We start from the raw sequence: 26863 nt of genomic DNA, 5'->3' as shown, positions 1-26863 counted from the left end.
TGTGTGTCTAAACTTCTCCGCCTTTGTTAACTGCTGAGCACCAAGCTGCTATAAAGTGTAGATAAGCACAACACACGCTAGATGAATGAGGTAGGCATTTCATTCTAAAATTTTGTGTTATATGAGCATTATATGCATTCATGCCTTTGTGATTGTGACAGACCCCTGGATCCATAGTTACAGACCATCGTGCCTTTGATGTGGTTGTTGGGATTTGAACTCAAGTCCTCTGGAAGAGCAGCCAGTGCTCTTCACTTCTGAGAAATCTCTCAACCAGTTATATTTGATAACAAATAAGGTACACTGATTAATACGTTATACATTTCTAAGGCCTATTCAGCTTCACTGTGACATTTGTGTAGCTTTGTGTCCTTGCTCACCTTCTTGGGCTTTAGCTATTGGAGAAACTGAGTCATACAAAAACTGTGGTGACCTATAATGGTATGCGATAAAAGCAAGACACCAGGCTCTTATAGACGAAGGCTACAGCGTTTATGGTTTATTTGGATGATAAAGGAGCTTCACCTCAAATTACAAAGACTCAAACTTAACAGAGACAAAGTTGCAAAATCTGAATCTTAGGAAAGTTGCCGACTTATTGTAAACTGTTGACGACAATTAACAATGCACGTCCAGAACAGGAACACGGATTATTAAGCTCCCGTGTATGTTTCCAAAGTTAAGCACAAAACAAGTTACTAGAAACAAGGAAAGTTTGTTCAGGTCAGATATTACAGCCCTGAAAACTTTTCAGAGATCTGCTGCATATGGCATTTAAGATGTTGGAAAACTGATGCTGCCCTGGGTCCTCTGTCTGCACTGAAATCAAGACTCCCACAGTGGAACCTTCAGTGATTGTCCAGGTAAGGGAGAAGTCTGTCATTTTTAAGAGATTTGGAAGCTGGGGTTGGGGATTTAGCTCAGTGGTAGAGCACTTGCCTAGCAAGCGCAAGGCCCTGGCTTCGGTCCCCAGCTCCGAAAAAAAGAAAAGAAAAAAGAGAGAGAGAGAGAGAGAGAGAGAGAGAGAGAGAGATATTTGGAAGCTGCTTGGTCTGTACTTCCTGCTTACTCAGGTGAAATTCATGCTCTGCAGAGCTCTGATGGTGTTGACTAGGGAGAGTTTTGTCAGTTTAACCCAAAGCAACAACATGGGCTTCAGGTGCTCCTCAGTTCTCTCCCTGTGTAAACATTATAGGCCACTTTCCTAGAGTTGCTACTGTGTCTAGACACTGATCACATTGTTGCGAGATTCTAAGAAGAGATAAATCCACGCGACAGATTTCAATGTAACTTTTTACTCTCCCTTTTTGTAAAGGAAGATGTTTTACAATGATTGCTCTCAGTAACCAACCACCTGCCTCTTGTGGTGAGTAATTGGATAGAAAAAACTGCGAAGTTTAAGTAGGTTCTAAGGATATGAAAGCTTAAGTTGCAAGACTCTTAAAACTGTGCTTTGAGATCGGTGGATGGGACTTATAAAGGTCTGAAAAAGTGCTTTAACTGCAATTTATAAAGGTCTAAGGAAGTGTTTTAAGGTGTGCAGATGCAACGTGTAAAGGTCTAAGAAAGTGATTTAAGATGTATGTAATAACGAAAAATGTTTCATATTTCTTCCTTTTCTATGCTTCTTTTTTATATTTAGGCCTAGAAAGCTCAGAGTTTAAAATTTATCAATGGAGCTCGGATGATTTATTGGTCTAACTATGATAAACTGCGATTGCTATTACAGTCACAAGCTCAAGATGATGAATTTAGTATGATATGCTATACTTCTAAGTACAGACTTAAAAGTGTTTTTCACTGAGCTAAAAAATGTCTGTCCCATCTGTACACACCCAGTGTTCTGGAGACAGGAAAGAGTGTTCATGCCTTAACAACAAGTCATTTTTGGGGTCCCCATGCTTTTACTACAACTCAAAGGCGTCAGTCTGTTGCCTTTTCTACAATGTGTGTTCAGGACAGATTACACAGTGGTATGTTAGCATGTCTAAAATTTATCTCATTTTGTAAACATAAAAAACTCTTCTAAGCTTTGAAGAATCCAACTCTCACGGGTCAAATGGATTCCAGATAAGTACTGTCTATCAACATCCTGCTTCATCTCCTGCCTATTCAGTTTATTCCGAAGGGTGGGGTTTCCTCCTCCTCTCTGGGGTTTTGGGATACCCTACCCCCAACTAATGGGCCTAAAAGTTTCAAATGATCACCTAAGGAACAAATTTCTTCTAATCTCCTTACCTTTACCTTCTGATCCTTATCTATACAGATGTGCTTCAGGGAAATGCTAGCTCCAGGTGTTTCCTCAAAATTCAGGTGCCACACAGCTTCAAAGCACCTGCCCCATGATGGTTCAACGTAAAGATGAGTCTGCATTCCTCAGCTGCAGATGGCCCTGCAGAGCCTGGACAGTGAGGGGACAGTCTGCTGTTTTTGAACCTCCCCAGCTTCCCAGCTTTCTTGGGTCCTCAAAGATGTTGCCGCACCTCAGAGAGCAGGAGGCAGTCTAAAGAGTTGATGACCCTGTGAGGCCTCATGGGTCACCCCTTCCTATTTTCTCACCGTACAGAGTAAATAAGAGGAAGGGATGTCTGTAACCAACAACCACCCACGTTCCAGAACCAGCCTGCTCTCAGACCCTCAGTGCTAGACACCACATCATCACCAGCCACCAAATGTGACACATTTCCACTGTGGACACAGGTAGTGCACCTTTATCCTGCGCAGGTCTTTTTCTCTTCCACCCACTGCCCACCCCCAATAAATCTCTCACATGAAGCCTGTTCTGTGCTGTGATCTTTGCAACATCCCTTAGCCCTCTGATCCATGCGAGAACTCTAAGAAGCGTCCCAGGGTCACCCTGAATGTTTGCCCAGCTGGGCAGGTGTCTGGTGGAGCAGGACCTGAAGCTGCATGAAGTCTGAGCAAAGACGGAAGTTGTAAACGGACAAAGAGTGGAAGGGTGCTTCTTCTCATTCCTCTTTTAATACTGTCTGTCTGTCTGTCAGTCAGTCTGATGTGTTGGCATGTATGCATGTTGTACATATGTATACATGCATGTATGTACATATGTATGTATGCATGTATGTATGTTTGTATGTATCTGTCTCTATGTGTATCTATATCTAATTTTCTATCTGTCTATCTGTCTATCTATCCATCTATCTATCTATCTCTCTATCTATCTATCTACCTATCTATCTAATCTACCTACCTAACCTACCTAACCTACCTAACTTACCTACCTCTCTCCTCAGTCCCTCCAAAATCAGATTGGCCTGCTCTGAGGGAGAAAATGTCCCTATTTCTCCCCTCCCCCCACTTGCTTGACTTTATCAGTGTCTCCTGTGATTATGTCAACAGCAGCATCCAACAGGCAGGGGACAGACAAGTCCTCAGGACTGAGGGGCAGGGATGAGGTGGGAACCCACCCCTTCTTTGCATTCCAACTGTTGTTTACCTTGGGTCCTCCATCCAGAGGGTAGGCCAGGGGGAGGAGCTCATCCACATTCTCCTCCCTCAGCTCTCACTGGGCGACCCTGCACCAAGAAGCTGTGTTGTTTGCATTTTGTCAACTTCACACAAACCAAGACAGATTTGGGAAGAGGATCCTGAGTAGAGAGAATGCCTCCATCCAGGCTACCTTTAGAAAAGTCTATGAGGCATTTTGAAAATTATTATTATTACTTTTTTTGGTTCTTTTTTTCGGAGCTGGGGACCGAACCCAGGGCCTTGCGCTTCCTAGGTAAGCGCTCTACCACTGAGCTAAATCCCCAGCCCCTTGAAAATTATTATTAATGATCAATATGGAAGGGCTCAGCCCACTGGAGGTAATCCTGGCTGGTGGTCATGGATTGTATAAGAAAACAGGTTGAGCATGCCATGAGGAACAAGGTAGTTAGCAATGGTTCTCATGGTCTCTGCTTCAGCTCCTACCTCTAGAGTCCTGCCTCAAGATCCTGCCCTGAATCTCTTCAATGATGGACTGTGATGTGGAAGTGGAAACTGAAATAAATCCTTTCTTCCTCAGGTTGCTTTTGGTCATGGGGTCTTATCACAGCAATGGAAACCCTCATTAACACAGAGGTGCACAGGGGCCTTTCTCTGCTCCCTGAGTTCTCCTGCAGCACAACCCTGCTCTTTCCTTGCCTTGGAGCCACAACCCTCTTTACAGCTTGTAGCTGTAAAATTATAAGAAATGCTGTCTCTTACCCTGCACTAGGTCAGGCACCGTAGTGTCCCAAGATACCTGGTAGATATCTTCTTCTCAGTCAGCAAAGCGTCTCACCCGCTCTGCTCCATCCCGTATCACACTGCTGATGACTACTTTCTGAGCCTAGCAGCCTCTCTCTAAGAGCCATCTAGTTGCCAAGGCAGGTTGCCACCATGCCAGAAATACACAACCCAGTTTCTTGGTGGGTTAGCAAGTCTAGCCACCACACACTCTCTTGAACTTAAATCTCCACATGAAAGAACACACAACACAATGACCTCTGATCCAATTGATAAGATAGAGTTTGCTCATCTAGACATACAAAGCCCTGTACACATCCATCCCTTAAGAACAGTCATAACAACCTGGAAATGTGCAGAGAGAATCCTAACATCTGCCTCCATGTTCTCTCCACTGCCTCTCTCCTTCGTTGTTCCAGTCTCCTCCTCTCTACAACCTTTCTCCTTCCTTCTAGTCTAATGACAGGCCTAGTTCTATCTTGTACCGCCTTCAACTGCGTAATGACATCGTGCTATAACAGCTCCTAGGGATCTGAGTCCCTCTGACCTCCCATTGGGTAGTGCCATCTAGGGCTGGTTATAAAGTCCACGCAGCCCGCAGGACACAGACTTGTCCGGGATCTCAGATGGGGCGATGGCGCCCCGCATGCTGCTCTTGCTTGTGGCTGCTTCCCTGGCCCTGACCGAGACCCGCGCAGGTGAGTGTGGGGTCGGGAGGGAAATGGCCTCTGCGGGGAGGGGCGGGGGCCGCACCGGGGAAGCCGGGTCCCTGGGTCGCTCACCAGACCCCCGCCCCTTCGCTAAGGGCGTTCCGATCCCGGCGCCCTGCTCCCCACCCGGCCCGCGCACCCGCCCGGGATCCCGAGAGAAGGTCGTGGTCTCACCGCGTGCCGCCCCCAGGCTCACACTCGCTGCGGTATTTCGAAACCGCCGTATCCCGGCCCCGCCTCGGGGAGCCCCGGTACATCTCTGTCGGCTACGTGGACGACACGGAGTTCGTGCGCTTCGACAGCGATGCGGTGAATCCGAGGATGGAGCCGCGGGCGCGTTGGATGGAACGGGAGGGACCCGAGTATTGGGAGGAACAGACACAGTTCGCTAAGAGAATCGAGCAGTGGTTCCGAGTGAACCTGAGGACCCTGCTCCGCTACTACAACCAGAGCGAGGGTGGTGAGTGACCCGGGATCGGAGGTCACGACCCCTCCGCGTCACCACAAGGCCGGAGACTTCCGGGTCCCAAGTCCAAGGTTCTTGGGCAGAACTGAACCGTGCCTGATTACCTTTCAGTTTGTAGGAGTCTGCTGGCGGGCGGGGGCGGGGGCGGGGCGAGCGGGGCCGGGTCTGACCACGGGGTCCCGCAGGCTCTCACACCATCCAGAGGATGTTTGGCTGTGACGTGGGATCGGACGGGAGCCTCCTCCGTGGGTATGATCAGCACGCCTATGATGGCCGCGATTATGTCGCCCTGAACCGAGACCTGAAAACGTGGACGGCGGCGGACGTGGCGGCGCAGATGACCCGAAACAAGTGGGAGCAGGCTGGTGCTGCAGACCTACACAGGACCTACCTGGAGGGCGAGTGCGTGGTGTCACTTCGTAGATACCTGGAGTTCGGGAAGGAGACGCTGCTGCGCTCAGGTGCTGGGGCCTCGGGCTTCTCCTGCTTCTGCCCTTGGACTGGGGCTCAGTCCTGGGCAAGAAGAAACCCTCAGCTGTGTGATGTCCCTGTCTCAGAGGGGAGACAGTGTCCCTGGGTCTCCTGATCCCTCTTCACAGTGACTGCACTGCCTCTCCCAGGGCCCAGCCTTCTCCCTGGAGAGTTCTGAGTCCCTCTCAGGAGGGAGGGAGAGAATTTCCCCACTTAACAGCAGGGGCTCCCTGCTGTCAGCCATGGCCTCTCCCAGGCCAGGTCCTCTGCCCCCACCCACTCTCTGAGGACACTGACTCCTGTCCTGCTGAGTGTGTCAGCCCTTACACCTCAAGACCAGAAGTCTCCTTCACCTCATAGGAGACATGGACTCCACTACACTAGGCTGGTTCCCCCAGTTTCTAGAACTTTCCAAAGAACACATTCTCGCAGATCCCTCCCTGATGTGGGGTTTGCCTCTCTTCCACACCCCATTTCTTGCTATTTCTACAGAGTTGAATGGTCCTGTGAGCTCTTATGTGGTACCCTGGAGGAATATAAATTGTGGGATTTCTTTTTCTTTTTTTCTCACTTTTTCTTATTTCTTACTTTCTTTTTTCTTTCCTTTTTGGAAGGCATTATTTTGCTTCTAGTCAGTTTTTCTCTGCAAACACATATTAAATCAATTATTTTCCATTCTGTCTTCTGTTCTGTGACCACCTATCTCATGCTATCGAATATCACATAAGGACAGCCATTTTGACCCACTGGCTCATGTGGATTCCCTCTTAGCTTCTGAGTCCCTCAGGAAAGTGTGCAGTTCTGTGCTGAGGGGACCAGCTCTCCCTGCAGCTCTCTAGTCGATGACAGTTGAAGTGTCAGACACACAGTTCAGTGTCATCCTTGATTTAACTGTGCCTTGTGTAGATTTCAGTTTGTCTTGTTAACTGTGTGATATCTTAAATCTTCCACACAGATCCCCCAGAGGCACATGTGACCCTTCACCCCAGACCTGAAGGTGATGTCACCCTGAGGTGCTGGGCCCTGGGCTTCTACCCTGCTGACATCACCTTGACCTGGCAGTTGAATGGGGAGGACCTGACCCAGGACATGGAGCTTGTGGAGACCAGGCCTGCAGGGGATGGAACCTTCCAGAAGTGGGCATCTGTGGTGGTGCCTCTTGGGAAGGAGCAGAAGTACACATGCCGTGTGGAGCATGAGGGACTGCCTGAGCCGCTTATCCAGATATGTGGTAAGGAGTATGTGGGTGCAGAGTTGGGCTCAGGAAAAGCTGGAGCCTTCTGCAGACTCTGAGCTGGTCAGGGCTGAGAGCTGGGGTCATGACCTCCACCTTCATTTCCTGTACCCGTTCTTCCCAGGGCCGCCTTCCTCCACCAACTCCAACATAGTAACCAATGTTATTTATGTTGTCCTTGGAGCTGTGGCTGTCATTGTAGTTGTGGCCATCATTGCAGCTGTGGTGGCTGTTGTGAGGAGGAGGAGGAGAAACACAGGTAGGAAAGGGCAGGGTCTGTTTCCCCTCAGCTTCCTTTAGAAGAGCGCTCTACTCATTAATGGGAAGCACAGCCACACCCCTCATTGCTGCTGTCTCCAACTGGGTCCTCTGTCAGTTCTGGAAACTTTCTCCTGTGAAGACCTTCCTTGAACTCTCACAGCTTTTCTTCTCACAGGTGGGAAAGGAGGAGACTATGCCCCTGCTCCAGGTTAGTGTGGGGGCAGGATTGTCCCTGAGGGTATTGGAGTGAAGCTGGAGATGTTGGGAGCTCTGGGAATCCATAGTAGCTCCTCCAGAGAAATCTTCTGGGGGCCTCAGTTGTACCGTGATATGAATACATACTTACACATATACACATATACACATACATATGTTTTCTTTTACCCTAGGTAGTACCCTGGGCAGTGACAGCTCCCAGAGGTCTGATGTGCCTTTCTATTGTAAAGGTAACTCTGGGTCTGACTGGGGAGGGGCAATGTGGACATGATTGGGTTTCAGGGACTCCCAGAATCCTCTGGGAGTGGAGGGTTGTTGGGCTGTTGTCTTCACAGTGATGGTTTGTGACTCTCGTCCTCTAGCATGAAGACAGCTGCCTGGAGTGGACTGAGTGACAGACGATGTGTTCAGGTCTCTCCTGTGACATCCAGAGCCCTCAGTTCTCTTTAGACACCAGTGTCTGATGTTCCCTGTGATTCTATGGCTTCAGTGTGAAGAACTGTGGAGCCCAGCCTGCCCTGCACACCTGGACCCTCTCCCTGCACTGCCTTCCTTCCCTTCCAAGGCCAACCTTGCTGGTCCAGCCTGGGAGTTGGGCATGGGGACATCTGCATCCTGTTACTCTGTGCTGCCCTGAGCTGCAGCCCCTCACTTCCACACTGAATATAAGAATCTGAGTGTAAACTTGATTGTTCACATCCGTGACACAAGTGTAGATGGCTTTTTGAATGGTATGTTTAGAGGTTTTTTTGTTTGGGGGTTTTGTTTTGTTTTTGACAAAACTAAATGGCAGATGGAGAAGCTTCCAGAATCTGTGTCACTAAGCTGTGTGTCTGGTGGGACAGGATGGGGCTGTGGGAGCTGAGTGTTGACAGGGCTGTGCCCAGGTGTGCTCAGTCAGTTCTTGTCTGTGATGGGCTCAGGCCTCAGCTCTGTCTCCTCCAGGCTGTGCCCTCTCCATCACTGTGAAGACATGGGGAGAGTCTGTGATCACAAGGACACAGGGAAGGCCAGAGCCTTGTCCTGTCCCCAGGATTATGAGCCCCCAGGGCTGAAGATCAGAGACTCAAGTGGGGTCCTCTAAAGTGCAGGGTGCACAAGATGAGTCACTACATTTCCTCCCACCCACTTGATTTAGCTGCTAATGATGGGGTCAGGAAGCTGCCCTGGGCTCTCCCTGTGGCCATGCTGCTCTGGTGATTTCTGCTTCTCCTCTCCAGTGTCAGGGAACTGAGGTATTGGATGTGCCTTTTTGTTGAACTCTCAGGAGCACATCCCCAGCTGAGATAATTGGCTTAGACTTTTCAAAACCTATTTTCAATAACGGAATTCTTTTTTTAAAGATTTATTTATTTATTTATTTATTTAATGTATATGGGTACACCATCACTCTCTTCAGACACACGAGAAGAAGACATCGGATCCCATTCCAGATGGTTGTGAGCCACCATTTGGTTGCTGGGAATTGAACTCAGGACCTCTGGAAGAGCAGTCAGTGCTCCTAATCTCTGAGTCACCTCTCCACCCCAATAATGGAATTCTTAAATGCATAACCTCCCTTCCAGTTCACTACTCATGGGAAGTCGTGGAAAAGAAGTTTTATGAGGATACTGGAGAGGTGGGCCTGTTTAGAAATGGTTCTCTGGGACAAATTAATCTGCAGCTCAATTCACAAGAATCAGCAATGGCTGGTCAGTTCAGAAGAAGCTGGGAGGCTGAGCTGTTTGCTGTGTAGTAGTTCCTGGGGACAACTCCAATCTCTAACTGACAGTACAGCAGCCGTCCAGGTCCGTAGTGTCAGGATGGCAGACAAAATCATCAGCGGTGGCACAAGGCAGCAGAAACTGCCAGGCCTCCATCAAATCGGCATGAGTCAGCAGGACTGAGCAGGACCAGCAGGGAAGCCAGGAGAAGTTCTCTGCTGTGACTCCTTCAACAAAGCAGAGCTCTGGGAAGGTGAAGACTGGAGACCAAGGAAGCGCTGCAAAGCCAGCTGTGCAAGCCGCCCCCACTGCCCATTGTGTCCTCTTCATTCTCCCTCCAAACAGCACATGTCCTCCACGAGTCATGCCTCATCGAAATTCCACTTGAGTCTTCTGTATCAGCCGACATATCCTGAAACTTCCACTCTGCCCCATCAGCCCACTGCAGAGGCAGCAAGTAAGCCACCAGCAAATCACCAGAAGTTTTTGGTGCATTTCACTCTATGGAATCAGGCGAAACGGTGACCCATAAACAATGGTAAGACAGCCATAGCATGCAGCCTGGTCGGCTGTCTGTTGAGTTTTAATTACATTCCTTCCAAACATCACGTGTCCCGTCACCTGCCCTATCACGTGTCCTGTCACGTGTCTGCCTTATCATGACATCTTTTCACCTGTGTCTCCTTCAGCAAAACCCATCTGACTCAACTGACTTTCCAAAGAAACCAGAAGTTTCCACTTAGCGAACGGGCAATGCTTCTCTCTCCTGTAACCTGGGCACCGCCCCCTGAAACTCTTATACTCCTGGACTGTCTTACCTTTTCCGTCTGGTGTTCTGGAGTTAACTCCCTGAAGTCTGGATCCTCCTGCCTCACCTCAGCATGCCAAGTGTCAGGGGTGTGTGTGTGTGTGTGTGTGTGTGTGTGTGTGTGTGTGTGTGTGTGTGTGTGTGTGTGTGTGTGTGTGTGTGTGTGTGTGTCTGTGTGTCTGTGTGTCTGTGTGTGTGTGTGTCTGTGTGTCTGTGTGTCTGTGTGTCTGTGTGTGTTCAGGGGAGGAGCCAGAGGTGCAATCTGTGTTTCAGCCCGAAGATCATAAGGATCGGTGAAAACCGCAAAACAGAGGATTTGGGGTGAAGGGGAAATTCCTGGCTGCTTCAGTATGAGGAGCCTTCTCCAGCTTTCAAAGCTCACAGCCTCTTAGGTGATCTGAACCTGGACAGGCTCCTACTCGAGTGTCCTGCTGCCGCCTGGCGGCCTTGAGCGGCATCGCAGCTCCCAAGGGTCCTGGGGATGGACTAGACTGTACCAAAAGTCCCTCCAGACTGCAGGAATTGCTTGCTGGTCTGCGGCTTCACGTGCCCCCGAAGCTGTCTGGGTCACACTGAACAAGGGCCACACTAAGGAACCGGGTATCCCCTGCACAGTCCCCATATCGGATCTTTAGTTTCTCTTTCTTTTGTTGTTGCTGTCGCCCGGGATTTATGAGCTCCCCACCTCCTGACCCTGTCCTCACTGAGCTGCACACCTGCTGAGTTTGATGGGACCCACCCCAAGAAAGGATTCCGGGATTCTTTAGGATTAAATGCCTTTAATCCCAGTCCGCAGGAGGGCGGACGTCTGCATTCTTGGACCACAGAGCAAGTTCCAGAAAACCCAGGGCTGTGAGGTGAACCCAGGAGCCTAGGAGCCCCAGAACTGGCACCTGGAGGGGGTGGTGGAGTAGGTGGGAAAGTTGTGACAAGTGAGAAAGCAGCATGGATTCCCAGGGCCAGGTCTCAGTGAGCTTAGGGTCCCCCAGCCCAGTATAGCCAAGGCCCTGGGGTGTATAGGGTAAAGGAAAGAACCTCAAATTACCCTTTCTTTCCCTGACAGCTTCTTTCACCTCCCATGGTGTAGATGGGACATGGGGACTGCTTCCTGCCACTCACCTATGTCCCAGATCATTACTTTCAGGATGGGGTCCAGGCTGGCCTTGGGCTTATTCTGTAACTGAAGCAGCCTTTCCCACCAGTGCCTCGGGCTCCGAATTTACCAGGACTGCAGGTCTACAAACCAGCCTGGCTTTTGTTTAAGACTTGGTCAAGGTTCCAGGTGATGGTGGTTCACACCTTTAGTCCTAGCCCTTGGGAGGCAGAGGCAGGAGGATCTCTGAGTTTGACGTCAGCCTGGTCTACAGAGTGAGTTCCAGGACACCTGGGGCTACACAGAGAATGTCCCCAAAGTCAAAGAACTTGGTCAAGGTTGATCCTTCACCCTAGAACCTGTGTGTCATGACCCCTTTGGGGGCCAAAGCACCCTTTCACATGGGTTGCTTAAGACCATCAGAAAACACAGATGTTTCTATTACTATTCTTAACACTAGCAAAATTAGAGTTATGAAGTAACAATGAAAATAATTTTATGGCTGGGGTTACCGTGAAGAGCTGAACTAAAGGGTCTCAGGAAGGTTGAGAATCACTGCTCTGGAAACTTCATACAGAGGTGGGGCAGAGGGCAGTGGGAAGGATATGGGTCACATGTAAATGACAAGGTCTGTTTTGGAACCAGGTCCACCCCTGCCTCGACACATGGGTGCAGGTATTACAGGCCCTCCACTCTCAAAGGACTGTGACAGCCACTTAGAGGACAACACAGAAAATCTCAGAGTCTGTGTGGATTCTCCCATGGCAGCCCTCAAGACAGTACACAGAGCTATACCATTCCCAGGCCTGTGGCGTGTGCCACCCTCCTGGAGAGGTAAAAACAGTCCTCACCTGAGCAACTATGCCACCCCTGGGCCAGAAGCACCAACAGGCCTTGGGCTACTACCCCACCCTCAATTATTTTCCATTCCCTTTTCCGTTTTGTGACCACCCACCTCATGCTATAAAACACCACATAAGGACGGCCATGTTGATCCACTGGCTCATGCGGATTCCCTCTTAGCTTCTGAGCCCCTCAGGAAAATGTGCAGTTCTGTACTGAGAAAATGTACAGTCCCTGCTGCTCTTAGTCAGAGGCACTGGTGAGCACTCCTTTAGGAAAGGCTGCATCCCCACACTCCTATGACAACTAAGGGCTCTGCCTGGGAAAATGCAGACCAGGAGGACCGCCCTGTGAGGAGTGTTTGGGAAGAGGACTGACAGCTGAGCTCACCCAGAGAATTCCACAGGAGCTTTGCACACACAGGGTTTACAGGACAAAGACATTTTGCACAAACGTTTGCCTGCTCCAACAAGGACCCATGCATCAAAGGAACAGGATACCTTAGGGTCTCATGTTTTGTTTCCAGGGCACCCCAGTGTCCACTCCTGCCCTAGAGAAGGCTGGAAAGTGCTCAGGCTCTGGCACAGGAGTCCTGCCACCTGCTGCCATCACTGCTTTCCCAGGTTGAGGTCACTGAAGAAACTGAGCTTCCTTCTGTGTTCCACAGGATGGGGCATCAGACATGGGGTCCCCTCCATACCTTCCACTTCAGTCTGCCCTGATGGTGGAGATGTTGAGGCTTAAATCTTGAACATTCTGTGGTGCTTTGCATAAGAATGGCCCTTATGGGTTCAGATATTTGAAGACAGTCACCAGGGAATGGGGCACTATGAAAGGATTAGGAGAATTAGAAGGTGTGACCTTGGTGCAGGAAGTGTGTCACTGGAACCAGGCTTTGAGGTTTCAGAAGCCCCTGCCAAGCCCAGTGTTGCTCTGTCTGCTGCCTGCAGATGAGGATGAGCTCTTAGCTACTGCTCCAGCCCCATGCCTGCCTGCCTGCCTGCTGCCATGCTCCACACCATGGTGAGAACAGACTAAGCCACTGACACCATAAGCAAGACCCAATTAAAGGCTTTCTCTTTAAAAACACCCTTGGTCATGGTGGCCCTGCACAGCACTAGAACAGTGTCTAATACACGCCGTATCATTTCCCAGTCTCTGTCATCTATGTCCCCATCCACCCAGCAGTCACCTCACCTAGAAGCCAGTTGGACCCTAATGCTCATTATGACCAGACCCAAGGCACCATGGCTGTCCCTCTGCTAATGTCAGTCTCCAGGTCTGCTCCGAGCAGACCAGCCTTTTCGGTCAACCTAGAATCACTCACATTCCAGAACCAGGGGTCCCCCAGCCTGCACTCAGACATTCAATACCAGCAGCTAAGTCTTCACCAGCCACAAGTGCGACACACTACCATTGTTGCCTGAACCCACTTTCCCTTCCCTTCTTGCTCAGAGGCAGCCTTTATTTTATATGACCCTCCATACACAGTAAATCTTACTCCCAAGGTCTGTTGGGGGAGGGGTGTGTGATCTTTGAGGCATTCCTTGGCTTTATGATTGCCACAAAAAGCCCCAAACCTTAGTCCATGGTTTGATTAGCTATCCTTGGGTGTGTGGTCCTCCTTGTCCCCTTGGAGGACCACAGCTTACACGGGGTCTTTATACCTTCTCTCCAGTCTGCCCACCACAGACCCTCCATCCATCACCAGTTACTGGTGAGTGGTCCTTCTCAGTCGGCCCCAATACTTCCCTGAGCCTTGATCCTCGTGGGGGTAGACGTACCCCATCACTGCAGGACTTTCCCCCTGGGTTAGGTTTCATTTTGAGCTCGATTTTCTCCAGCTCCCTGGTCTGTCTCTCTCTGTTCTCCCTTGAGGCTGTACACTGTGAGTTTCCATGCCTCTCACTCACAGAGTGGGATGTGGGTGGTTCTAGGGTTAGCAATAAGGCTGGTGTGCTCTGAGGAGTCAGAACATGGCTGGAGAGCCACCTCCTAGAGCTATAGGAATTCCCTCTACAGGAGATTGGTTTTATAACCCTGTCTCTACATTTGTGGAACCAGGTTTTACTACAACAGCTGGTCCTTAGTACAGATCGATGTCCAAAAATTTGGTGCAATTAATTTCCAAATTCTTCCTAATAATAGCTGTCCCTGCGCAGAGATGCGACCCCCGCCTGTCTCATATCCAAACTTTCTCTGCTCTGTACTGTCTCTATTTTCCATTCCTAAAAATGTTTTATCTCTACTTCTCTGAGTTCTTCTCTCAAGGCATCTCTTTACGACTATGCTATAAAGTGTGTCAGGGTTTGTAAGGTCATTGGGTATAGGTTAAAACCGATAAAGAACAGAACAGAGTTAAAAACTAACTGATTATATAACATCCATAACGGCTAATCTGCATTTCCTACATGTTAGTGTATTTGACTCAACTCTACGTGTAGGTATATGGATTAAACTCTTACTATCGCCACAAAGGCTAGGAAAGGTAGAACCTGACAAAATGGGGATCACAGTGAGTTAGGCTTCATGCAGGACATTGCTTCTGTCCTTCCAGGAGAATAAAAGCATCCAGCTAAGGAATCCAGAGACCACTGGGCAAATGAAGAGAAATGACAATTCATCAAGAAAAATGGCCCAAGAAAAGGAACCAATTGGCCAAGTGGTATTACCCACCTTCATCTCGTCTCTTCTGCCTTCTGTAGACATAGGTGGCAAATGGTCTTTAGGTGACCTCAATCCAATTAAACACTAAAGCTGGCTTTGGGGTTGGAGTGTGGGTCTCTCCCTCTCTAAACCCACACATGCATGTTAAAGGAAATTCCAAAATCTTCATCTCATATCAGAAGAACCGCTTGGTATGGGGCAGAGAAAAACAGACTATAAGGGACCAGCCGATTGCCACCGATCTCACAATCTTTTGGTTTTCCTTTATTGTCTAAGACTTTGTTAAGGTATAATTATTACCTCATATTCTATAAGAATATTGTGGGTACAGAAACTCTCCGTCATCATACCAGTAGTCATACGGGGTAGGAACTAATTCTAGAAATGGTCTCCATCTTGTTCCTGTGTGTGTTTTCAGGTCTCAGTCTGAAGGAAGTCACTAGAAACAAAGTTTGTGTACCTCAAATGTCCTTAAGAGATTGTGGTGCTCAAACTTTCTGAGATGTGCTGGCTAGGACATTTAAAATCTTCAGGTTGTCTAGCCTTCCTGACAGTAACCTTTTAGGTTTGCAAGAAGAAGGATGACACCGCCTACCAACGGCAAATTCACCTGGATTGTGTTACTGCTAAACACTGGGCTCGACTGCCCCACGCCTCCTTGGCTGCCAGGTCCTGGGCAAACAGTGGGCGCCTTTGGGTTGACTGATGTGTTCTACATAGACGGGATCGCTGCTACAGTGACAAAGTCACCCAACGACCAGCCACAGACTGCACACTACTCAGGATATTCAAATCCCCGAGTTCAGAGGAAAGTGATGTGAACATTGTATAGAACTCGGAACTCAGGAATCCCGAATCCTGAGATTTCGAAACCCAACTAAGCCCCGCAGTGTAGAGAGCTCGGCAGGGACAGCTTCACTACTGAGAAGACAGAAGGGGATACAGGAGTAACATAGGAATAGTAGGGGATGGGTAAATTATTCAGTCTATTCTTTTTTCTTTTTTTCAGAGCTGGGAACCGAACCCAGGGCCTTGGGCTTGCTAGGCAAGCGTTCTACCGCTGAGCTACATCCCCAACCCCACTGAGCTAAATCCCCAACCCCAATGAGCTAAATCCCCAACCCCACTGAGCTAAATCCCCAACCCCACTGAGCTAAATCCCCAACCCACAGTCTATTCTTAAATACAACTTTGTGTATTGATACAAAATTATTGTATATTTTTACAAGATTATATTAGCTTTGTGAATTGAAACAAAACTGAGGTTTATTTGATTACATTAGTATAGATCTTTGTGTATGGATTCAAATTAAGGTTACAGAAGGTTACATTGGTATTGATCCTTCGATATTGATACAAAACTAACGTTACATTTTGGTAAAAACAGAATAACTTATAACTATGTATCAACCACATGACATTAAGATACCTATGAATTTCTTAGCAAGGCAATGGGAAGGACTAGTCCTTTTGATAGCACCTATTACAAACTAAGAAAATTGGTAAAATGCTAGTTAATAGTTAATCAAACTTTTGTTTGTTTGGTTTTGTCAGGTACTAGTCTTCAAAAACCTCAGACATCTACTGAATATAACATTTAAAGATGTCTTATTAATTTAAGACTAATTTTTTTACAATGAGATGTGTCTGCTCCTGGCAGCACTGCCATACTACTTCAAGGAATACGCTGAGCATTGAAGAACCTCCTTACAGAGTTTGCTTCACATGTGGCTGCCACTGGGCAAGAAACTGTCCTTCCTTCAACTGCTGACAGAATACTGTCCAGCCTGGACCAAGAAAGCACAGGAAGGCAAATGCTGAACTCTGTCAAGACTGGGTAGAGAAGAAGTCCCTCATGGTTCACAGGACAATCTGTCAGATGCTCTGGCCAGTGGCCTGAAGACATGGATGCTCCAAACTTCCAGAAACCCCTGGGTGACTGTCCAGGGAGCCAGCAGTCTCTGTCCTTCCTATGCTTTCAGAAGCTGCTTGTTCTGCACTTCCTGTCTCTTTTGATAACATTTATTCTTCTCAGGTCTCTGATGGGGTTGAAGACTAGATAGCTAAACTCTCACAGTTAAACCTAAATTGTTTAGGATTTAAAAATGTTTTAAGGGTTTTTTTTTTTTATTTGTTTTAGATTTATTTTAGTTATATGAACACACTGTTGCTATCTTCAGATACACCAGAAGAGGGCATCAAATCCCCATTACAGATGGTTGTGAGCCGCCATGTGATTGCTGGGAATTGAACTCAGAAACCTCTGGAAGAGCAGTCAGTGCTCTTAACCACTGAGCCATCTCTCCAGCACTGTTTTTTTTTTTTTTTTTTTTTGGTTCTTTTTTTTCGGAGCTGGGGACCGAACCCAGGACCTTGCACTTCCTAGGTAAGCGCTCTACCACTGAGCTAAATCCCCAGCCCCTCCAGCACTGTTTTAAGATTTAAAAAGAGGTAGGTTGGTAAGTGTAAGTTTTGATAGAAAGTGATTTGTGTACAGAACTTTGGACTCACCGAGCTTGGATAGAGAGTGGAACGCTTTCTCCAAGGTTGCCAAATTCAAATAAGTGGACTGGACATTGTGAATGTGATGGTTACCCGACAGTATATAGTTTATTGATGCTGGAAAAACAGCAAGTGTTCAGACAAAAAGAGGAGAATGTTGCAAGATACCTGATCACATTGTGTAGCCCAAGATTGTGAACTTGGAACAGGAAAATCCTGTCTCTGCTTGAGGAGTTGCACAGCCCTGAGAGACGCCTTTAAGCCAAGAGAGTTCTGTTCAGTGTGGACAGGTTGTTGTGGTGCGGCTCAGACTTACACACACCTTTTCTCCAACAGCTTTCTGTAAACAGTGTTAAATAAAATCAGCCATAGGTCAAGAGGCCGAGCATGGGATCAGAAGGCAGGAGTGGACATAGGAAAACACAGGAAGCAGAAAGGAGGGAGACTGAGGTGGAGGTAACTGAAGGTGTGGAGAAGGAGCTTTTACCTTCTGAGGCCTTGGTAGAGTAGGGAGGTCTTTCTTGGCCTCATTGAGCCAGCAGGTTTTCACCCCAAAATCTGGCCCCTTCATCTTCATTCATAAAATTGAAGGACTGGGATTTTGTTTTTAAAAACAACATACCATGAAAACCAATGTTTTAAGATAGAAACAATGTGTCTCTCCTCCATCTTGACTGATGACCTCATCAGAATATACGCTTCCACATGACTGGCAGCCATCTTTACTATGGTTAAAGAGTACACGCCCTGTGAGTTCAGGATCATCTTCAGATGACCACTTGCCACAATAACGGTAAAACTTCTTTGTTCTTGTGAGCTTATGTATATCATTGTATCACTCTGTAGACTAAAGAAGTACCAATAAGACTCAAGGATTTCTGATTGGCATACATTTTTCTATGAAGATAACAATTTAAAGATACATTTGTTACAACGTACTATATTTGTGACTGGACTCTGATTTATAATATAGTGTATGTAATTATAAAAATTTAAGATTTTGAATGTCTACTTGGCTTATCAAAAGCTGGTTTAAGATGTGTGTCTAAACTCCTCCACCTTTGTTAACTGCTGAGCACCAAGCTGCTATAAAGTGTAGATAAGCACAACACAGGCTGGATGAAGAAGGTAGGCATTTCATTCTAAAATTTTATGTTATATGAGCATTATATGCATTCATGCCTTTGCGATTGTGACAGATCCCTGGAACCATAATTACAGACCATCCTGCCTTAGATGTGGTTGTTGGGATTTGAACTCAGGACCTCTGGAAGAAGAGTCAGTGGTCTTCAATTCTGAGTCATCTCTCCAACCAGTTATATTTGATAAAGAAATAAGGTATACTGAGTAATACGTTATACATTTCTAAGGTCTATTCAGTGTCACCGTGACATTTGTGTAGCTTTGTGTCCTTGTTCACCTTCTTGGGCTTTAGCTATTGGAGAAACTGAGTCATACAAAAACTGTGGTAACCTATAATGGTATGCGATAAAAGAAAGACACCAGGCTCTTATGGACGAAGGCTACAGCATTTATGGTTTATTTGGATGATAAAGGAGCTGCACCTCAAATTACAAAGGCTCAAACTTAACAGAGACAAAGTTGCAAAATCTGAATCTTAGGAAAGTTACCGACTTACTGTAAACTGTTGAGGACAATTAACAATGCACGTCAAGAACAGGAATACAGTTTATTAAGCTCCTGTGTATGTTTCCAAAGTTAAGCACAAAACAAGTTACTAGAAACTAGGGAAGTTTGTTCAGGTCAGATACCTTACTTTTACAGCCCTGAAAACTCTGTAGAGATCTGCTGAATATGGCATTTAAGACGTTGGAAAACTGAAGCTGCCCTTGGTCCTCTGCCTGCACTGAAATCAAGACTCCCACAGTGGAACCTTCAGGGATTGTCCAGGTAAGGGAGAAGTCTGTCATTTTTAAGAGATTTGGAAGCTGCTTGATCTGTACTTCCTGCTTACTCAGGTGAAATTCATGCTTCGCTCAGCTCTGATGCTGTTGACTAGGAAGAGTTGTGTCAGTTTAACCCCAAACAACAACACGGGCTTCATGTGCTCCTCAGTTCTCTCCCTGTGTAAACATCATAGGCCACTTTCCTAGAGTTGCTACTGTGTCCAGACACTGATCGCATTGTTGCGAGATTCTAAGAAGAGATAAATCCACGCGACAGATTTCAATGTAACTTCTTACTATCCCTTTTTGTAAAGGAAGTTGTTTTACAATGATTGCTCTCAGTAACCAACCACCTGCATCTTGTGGTGAGTAATTGGATAGAAAAAACTGTGAAGTTTAAGTAGGTTCTAAGGATATGAAAGCTTAAGTTGCAAGACTCTTAAAACTGTGCTTTGAGATCGGTGGATGTGACTTATAAAGGTCTGAAAAAGTGCTTTAACTGCAATTTATAAAGGTCTAAGGAGGTGTTTTAAGGTGTGCAAATGCAATTTGTAAAGGTCTAAGAAAGTGATTTAATGGGTATGTAAAAACGAAAAATGTTTCATATTTCTTCCTTTTCTATGCTATTGTTATATTTAGGCCTAGAAAGCTCAGAGTTTAAAATTCATCAGTGGAGCTCGGATGAGTTATTGATCTAACTATGATAAACTGCGATTGCTATTACAGTCACAAGCTCAAGATATGTATTTCCTATGGTATGCTATACTTCTAAGTACAGACTTAAATGTGCTTCTTACTGAGCTAAAAAATGCCAGTCCAATCTGTACACACCAAGTGTACTGGAGAGAAGAAAGAGTGCTCATGCTTTTTTTTTTTTTCTTTTTTTCTTTTTTCTTTTTTTTTTCAGAGCTGGGGACAGAACTCAGGGCCTTGCACTTGCTAGGCAAGCGCTCTACCACTGAGCTAAATCCCCAACCCCGAGTGCTCATGCTTTTAACTCCAAGTCATTTTGGGGTCCCCATGCTTTTACTACAACTCAAAGGCGTCAGTCTGTTGCCTTTTCTACAATGTGACGTTCAGGACAGATTACACAGTGGTATGTTAGCATGTCAAAAATTTATCTCATTTTGTAAACATAAAAAACTCTTCTAAGCTTTGAAGAATCCAACTCTCACGGGTCAAATGGATTCCAGATAAGTACTGTCTATCAACATCCTGCTTCATCTCCTGCCTATTCAGTTTATTCCCAAGGGTGGGGTTTCCTCCTCCTCTCTGAGGTTTTGGGATACCCCACCCCCAACTAATGAGCCTAAAAGTTTCAAAGGATCACCTAAGGAACAAATTTCTTCTAACTTACTTAACTTTACCTTCTGATCGTTATCTATACAGATGTGCTTCAGGGAAATGCTAGCTCCAGGTGTTTCCTCAAAATCCGGGTTCCACACAGGTCAAAACCACCTGCCCCATGATGGTTCAACTTAAAGACAAATCTGCATTCGTCAGTTGCAGATGGCCCTGCAGAGCCTGGACAGTGAGGTGACAGTCTGCTGTTTTTGAACCTCCCCAGCTTCCCAGCTTTCTTGGGTCCTCAAAGATGTTGCCGCATGTCAGAGAGCAGGAGGCAGTCTAAAGAGTATGATTACCCTGTGAGGCCTAATGAATGGATCACCCCTTCCTATTTTCTCACTGTACATGGTAAATAAGAGGAAGGGATGTCTGTAACAAACTACCACCCACATTCCAGAACCAGCCTGCTCTCAGACCCTCAGTGCCAGACGCCACATCATCACCAGCCACCAAATGTGACACATTTCCACTGTGGCCACAAGTAGTGCACCTTTATCCTGCCCAGGTCTTAGCAAACAACTCTTTTTCTCTTCCACCCACTGCCCACCCCCAATAAATCTCTCACATGAAGCCTGTTCTGTGCTGTGATCTTTGCAACATCCCTTAGCCCTCTGATCCATTCGAGAACTCTAAGAAGCCTCCCAGGGTCACCCTGAATGTTTGCCCAGCTGGGCAGGTGTCTGGTGGAGCAGGACCTGAAGCTGCATGAAGTATGAGCAAAGACAGAAATTGTAAATGTTCAAAGAGTGGAAGGGTGCTTCTTCTCATTCCTCTTTTAATACTGTCTGTCTGTCTGTGTGTTTGTCTTTCTGTGCGTGTGTCTGATGTTGTAGCATGTTTATATGTATGTATGCATGCATGCATGTATGCATGTTGTACATATATATGCATGCATGTATGTATGTACATATGTATGCATGTATGCCTAACCTACCTACCTCTCCTCAGTCCCTCCACAATCAGATTGGCCTGCTCTGAGGGAGAAAATGTCCCTATTTCTCCCCTCCCCCCACTTGCTTGACTTTATCAGTGTCTCCTGTGATTATATCAACAGCAGCATCCAACAGGCAGGGGACAGACAAGTCCTCAGGACTGAGGGGCAGGGATGAGGTGGGAACCCACCCCTTCTTTGCATTCCAACTGTTGTTTACCTTGGGTCCTCCATCCAGAGGGTAGGTCAGGGGGAGGAGCTCATCCACATTCTCCTCCCTCAGCTCTCACTGGGCGACCCTGCACCAGGAAGCTATGCTGTTTGCATTTTGTCAACCTGACACAAACCAAGACAGATTTGGGAACAGGATCCTGAGTAGAGAGAATGCATCCATCCACGGCCGCCTTTAGGAAAGTGTATGTGGCATTTTTAAAATTATTATTAACGATCAATATGGAAGGGCTCAGCCCACTGGAGGTAATCTTGGCTGGTGGTCGTGGATTGTACAAGAAAACAGGTTGAGCTGCCATGAGGAACAAGGTAGTTAGCAATGGTTCTCATGGTCTCTGCTTCAGCTCCTACCTCTAGAGTCCTGCCTCAAGATCCTGCCCTGAATCTCTTCAATGATGGACTGTGATGTGGAAGTGGAAACTGAAATAAATCCTTCTTCCTCAAGTTGCTTTTGGTCATGGGGTCTTATCACAGCAATGGAAACCCTAGCTAACACAGAGGTGCACAAGGGCCTTTCTCTGCTCCCTGAGTTCTCCTGCAGCACAACCCTGCCCTTCTCTTGCCCTGGAGCCACAACCCTCTTTACAGCTCCTAGGGATCTGATTCGCTTTGACCTCCCACTGGGTAGCGCGATCTTGGGTTGGTTGTAAAGTCCCTGTAGGCTGTCTCACACGCGTCCGGGATCTCGGATGGGGGTGACTGCGCCGCCCTTGCTGCTCCTGCTGCTGGCGGCCGCCTTGGCCCGGATCCAGACCCAAGCGGGTGAGTGCCGGGTCGGGAGGGAAACCGCCTCTGCAGGGAGGGGCTGGGGCGGCACCGGGGAAGCCAAGTCCCCGCGTCCCACAACAGACCCTCCGCCGCTTCTCCACCCGAGTCCGGAGCCCCACGCCCTGCTCCCCGCCCGGCCCCCACACCCGCCCGGGGTCCCGGGAGGAGGTAAGGATCTCATCCGCGCGCCGCCCCCAGGCTCACACTCGCTGCGGTATTTCAAAACCGCCGTGTCCCGGCCCGGCCTCGGGGAGCCCCGGTTCATGGAAGTCGGCTACGTGGACGACACGGAGTTCGTGCGCTTCGACAGTGACGCGGAGAATCCGAGATACGAGCCGCGGGCCCGGTGTATGGAGCGGCAGGGGCAGGAGTATTGGGAGCGGGAGACGCAGGGAGCCAAGGAAAAGGAGCAGACTTTCGAGTGAACCTGAGGACACTGCTTGGCTACTACAACCAGAGCGAGGGCGGTGAGTGACCCCGGGCCTGAGGTCACGACCCCTCAGCGTCCCCACAGAGGTCGGAGACGTTCCAGATCCCAAATCTGAGGGTTCGGGAGCAGAACCGACCAGGGCGTGTTTCGGTTTCCGTTTTGAGGAGTCCAGGGGTGGGCGGGGGCGCAGGTGGGCGGGAGCAGGGGTGGGGCGGGCAGGTGGGCGGGGAATAGGAGGGGCCGAGTCTGACGGCCGGATCCCCCAGACTCTCACACACTCCAGTTGATGTTTGGCTGTGACGTGGGGTCGGACGGGAGGCTCCTCCGCAGGTATGATCAGTTCGCCTACGACGGCCGCGATTACATCGCCCTGAACGAAGACCTGAAAACGTGGGTGGCGCCGGACGTGGCGGCGCAGATGACCCGAAACAAGTGGGAGCGGGCTCCTTATGCAGAGAAACGCAGGGCCAACCTGGAAGGAGAGTGTGTGGAGTCGCTCCGCAGATTCCTGGAACGCGGGAAGGAGACTCTGCTGCGCTCAGGTGCCGGGTCGGGGGGGCTTCCCGTCTCCCTGCCTTCGGGCTGGGGCTCAGTCCTGGGGAAGAAGAAACCCTAAGAAGGGCGATGCCCCTGTCTCAGAGGGGAGACAGTGTCCTGGGGTCTCCTCATCCCTCATCACAGTGACTGCACTGCCTCTCCCAGGGCCCAGCCTTCTCCCTGGAGAGTTGTGAGCCCCTCTCAGGAGGGAAGGAGAGAATTTCCCCACTTAACAGCAGGGGCTCCCTGCTGTCAGCCATGGCCTCTCCCAGGCCAGGTTCTCTGCCCACACCCACTCTCTGAGGACACTGACTCCTGTCCTGCTCAGTGTGTCAGCCCTTGCACCTCAGGAGTGGAACTCTCCTTTAACTCATGGGAGACATGGACTCAAATTCACTAGGCTGGTTCCCCCAGTTTCTACAACTTTCCAAAGAATACATTCTCACAGATCCCTCCCTGATGTGGGGTTTGTCTCTCTTCCACACCCCATTTCTCTCTATTCCCACAGTGGAGAATGGTCCCATGAGCCCTTGTGGGGTACCCTGGAGAAATATAAATTGTGGGATTTCTTTTTTCCTTCTTTCTTTCTTTCTTTCTTTCTTTTTTTTTTTTTTGAAAGCATTATTTTGCTTCCAGGCAGTGTTTGTCTGCAAACACATATTAAATCAATTATTTTCCATTCCCTCTTCCGTTCTATGACCACCCATCTCATGCTATAGAACATCACATAAGGACGGCCCTGTTCACCCACTGGCTCATATGGATTCCCCCTGAGCTTCTGAGTTCCTCAGGAAAGTGTGCAGTTCTGTGCTGAGGGCACCAGCTCTCCCTGCAGCTCACTAGTTGATGACAGTTGAAGTGTCAGACACACACAGTTCAGTGTCATCATTGATTTAACTGTGTCCTGTGTAGCTTTCAGTTTGTCTTGTTAACTGTGTGATTTCTTAAATCTTCCACACAGATCCCCCAAAGGCACATGTGACCCTTCACCCCAGACCTGAAGGTGATGTCACCCTGAGGTGCTGGGCCCTGGGCTTCTACCCTGCTGACATCACCCTGACCTGGCAGTTGAATGGGGAGGACCTGACCCAGGACATGGAGCTTGTGGAGACCAGGCCTGCAGGGGATGGAACCTTCCAGAAGTGGGCATCTGTGGTGGTGCCTCTTGGGAAGGAGCAGAATTACACATGCCACATGGAGCATGAGGGGCTGCCTGAGCCTCTCACCTTGAGATGGGGTAAGGAGGGTGTGGGTGCAGATCTGGGGTCAGGAAAAGCTGGAGCCTTCTGCAGACTCTGAGCTGGTCAGGGCTGAGGGCTGGGGTCATGACCTCCACCTTCATTTCCTGTACCTGTTCTTCCCAGAGCCTCCTTCATCCACCAACTCAAACATGGAATTCAATGTCATTTATGTTGTCCTTGGAGCCATCTCTGCTGTGGCCATCATTGGAGCTGTGATCATTGGAGGTTTGTTGGCTGTTGTGAGGAAGAGAAACACAGGTAGGAAAGGGCAGGGTCTGTTTCCCCTCAGATTCCTTTAAAAGAGCGCTCTGCTCATTAATGGGAAACATGGCCACACCCAGCATTGCTGCTGTCTCCAATTGGATCCCCTGTCAGTTCTGGAAACTTTCTCCTGTCAAGGTCTTCCTTGAGCTCTCACAGCTTTTCTTCTCACAGGTGGGAAAGGAGACTACACCCCTGCTCCAGGTTAGTGTGGGGGCAGGAGTGTCCCTGAGGGTATTGGAGTGAAGCTGGAGATGTGGGGAGCTCTGGGAATCCATAGTAGCTCCTCCAGAGAAATCTTCTGGGGGCCTGAGTTGTACCATGATATTAATCCATACATATGTTTATGTATATATACGGAAACATAAACATGTATAGATTATACATATACATGTTTTCTTTTACCCTAGATAGGGACAGCTGCCAGAGCTCTAATGTGTCTCTCCCAGATTGTAAAGGTGACACTATGGGGTCCGACTGGGGAGGGGCAATGTGGACATGATTGGGTTTCATGGACTCCCAGAATCCTCTGGGAGTGGAGGGTTGTTGGGCTGTTGTCTTCACAGTGATGGTTTGTGACTCTCGTCCTCTAGCATGAAGACAGCTGCCTGGAGTGGACTGAGTGACAGACGATGTGTTCAGGTCTCTCCTGTGACATCCAGAGCCCTCAGTTCTCTTTAGACACCAGTGTCTGAAGTTCCCTGTGATTCTATGGCTTCAGTGTGAAGGACTGTGGAGCCCAGCCTGCCCTGCACACCTGGACCCTGTCCCTGCACTGCCTGTGTTCCCTTCCACAGCCAACCTTGCTGGTCCAGCCTGGGGTTGGGGGCTGGGGACATCTGCATCCTGTTACTCTGTGCTGCCCTGAGCTGCAGCTCCTCACTTCTACACTGAGAATAAGAATCTGAGTGTGAAATTGACTGTTCACATCCTTGACACAGTGTTGATTGCTTTTTAAATTACTAGATTGAGAATACTTAGAGGTTGTTTTTTGTTTTTGTTTTTGTTTTGTTTTGTTTTAAATAAATGGCAGGCGGAGAACCTTCCAGAATCTGTGTCACTAGGCTGTGTGTCTGGTGGGACAGGGTGGGGCTGTGGGAGCTGAGTGTGGACAGGGCTGTGCCCAGGTGGAGCTCAGTGTGTTGTCATCTTTGGGGGTCACTCCTTGGCTGTGTCATCTCTGTGCTCTTTCTTTTCATCATTATGAAGCACACGTCTGTGATCACAGGGTCACAGGATGGCCAGATCCTTGTCCTGTCCCCAGGATGATGAGCAGCCCGGGCTGCTGTCCTGACTGTGGCTTTGTCTTCTGTGTTTATTTCCTGTGTTTTTCTTTGTGTGGAGGACTGGGCCTGTTCTTTTCCTGTGGGTGCTTCCTGTCTTGCTCTCCCCGTGGATGCCAAGTGTGACAGGAGTAGGAGGTGTTTTTCCAATCTTGTCCTACCAGACTCTACAAGGGCTGTGCTCTTGGGATACTATGAGCTACACAGATGAACTAAGCTCTCCTGAGCTCCTGCCTCCTTCCAGGGCCCTCCGTTCAGGTTCTCCCCATCTTTCCCATCTTTCCCCAGCTGACCCCGGATTGCAGGATCCACACAGAGGAGGGATCCACAGGCTCTCATCTCAGATCTGGCCCTGTTGGATCTGTGCTGTGCCCATGGCCCTGTCCTTCCCTGCCTCTGGGGATCCTGGTGCTGCCTCTAGAGAAGCTTCAGGGTTGATGGGATGAGTCTACTTTAGATTTATGTTTATTTTAGAAACTAGTCCAGGAATTGGAGACAGCCCAGGGGTTGAGAGCACTTGGTGCTAATGCAGGTGATGTCTCGATCCCAGCACGCATATGGTTGCTCACAGCCATCCATAACTCCTGCCCAAGAGCATCCAGTGCCCTGTGGAGATCAGGCTCACGAATGGTACAAATAAATACAGAAAAAATAGTTCATAGACAAGATTAATAAATCTTTTCAAAACTACATTATGGGAATTTGTGAGAAGGAAATTCCTTT

The 26863-nt window shown here is 48.3% G+C and overlaps 1 protein-coding gene, 1 long non-coding RNA gene and 1 pseudogene across 5 annotated transcripts; 2 read left to right on the top strand and 1 right to left on the bottom strand.

The window, feature by feature from the left end:
- Window positions 1-4836: 4836 nt before the first annotated feature.
- On the top strand, window positions 4837-8399 carry LOC147998471 (RT1 class I histocompatibility antigen, AA alpha chain-like). 3 transcript variants are annotated; one of them, XM_087598622.1, is made up of 8 exons: window positions 4837-4928; window positions 5131-5400; window positions 5592-5867; window positions 6833-7108; window positions 7236-7370; window positions 7548-7580; window positions 7762-7818; window positions 7951-8399. In XM_087598622.1, exons 1-8 carry the CDS (start codon window positions 4865-4867, stop codon window positions 7953-7955), a joined length of 1116 nt encoding a protein of 371 aa, XP_087454748.1. In that variant the 5' UTR covers window positions 4837-4864; the 3' UTR covers window positions 7956-8399. The 3 variants fall into 3 exon arrangements, with proteins under 3 accessions (XP_087454748.1, XP_087454750.1, XP_087454749.1); XM_087598624.1 differs by lacking the exon at window positions 7548-7580; XM_087598623.1 differs by lacking the exon at window positions 7548-7580 and having other exon boundaries at window positions 7236-7400.
- Window positions 8400-18716: 10317 nt separating this feature from the next.
- On the bottom strand, window positions 18717-23191 carry LOC147998470 (uncharacterized). Its single transcript, XR_015645533.1, has 3 exons — window positions 21836-23191; window positions 20103-21110; window positions 18717-19975 (listed from the first exon to the last, which is right to left on the bottom strand). It is a non-coding gene; the product is annotated as an uncharacterized LOC147998470 (long non-coding RNA).
- LOC147998469 (RT1 class I histocompatibility antigen, AA alpha chain-like) lies at window positions 22290-25908 on the top strand (annotated as a pseudogene). Its single transcript, XR_015645402.1, has 7 exons — window positions 22290-22855; window positions 23085-23360; window positions 24317-24592; window positions 24720-24854; window positions 25032-25061; window positions 25268-25315; window positions 25451-25908. The product of XR_015645402.1 is annotated as an RT1 class I histocompatibility antigen, AA alpha chain-like (transcript).
- The last annotated feature ends 955 nt before the right edge of the window (window positions 25909-26863 follow it).

This window comes from Rattus norvegicus, chromosome 20 (assembly GCF_021556685.1).
Source record: "Rattus norvegicus strain SHRSP/BbbUtx chromosome 20, alternate assembly SHRSP_T2T, whole genome shotgun sequence".
NCBI lineage: Eukaryota > Metazoa > Chordata > Mammalia > Rodentia > Muridae > Rattus > Rattus norvegicus.
Note: the sequence above shows the minus strand (reverse complement) of the source record. Positions and strands in the feature narration are given on the sequence as shown.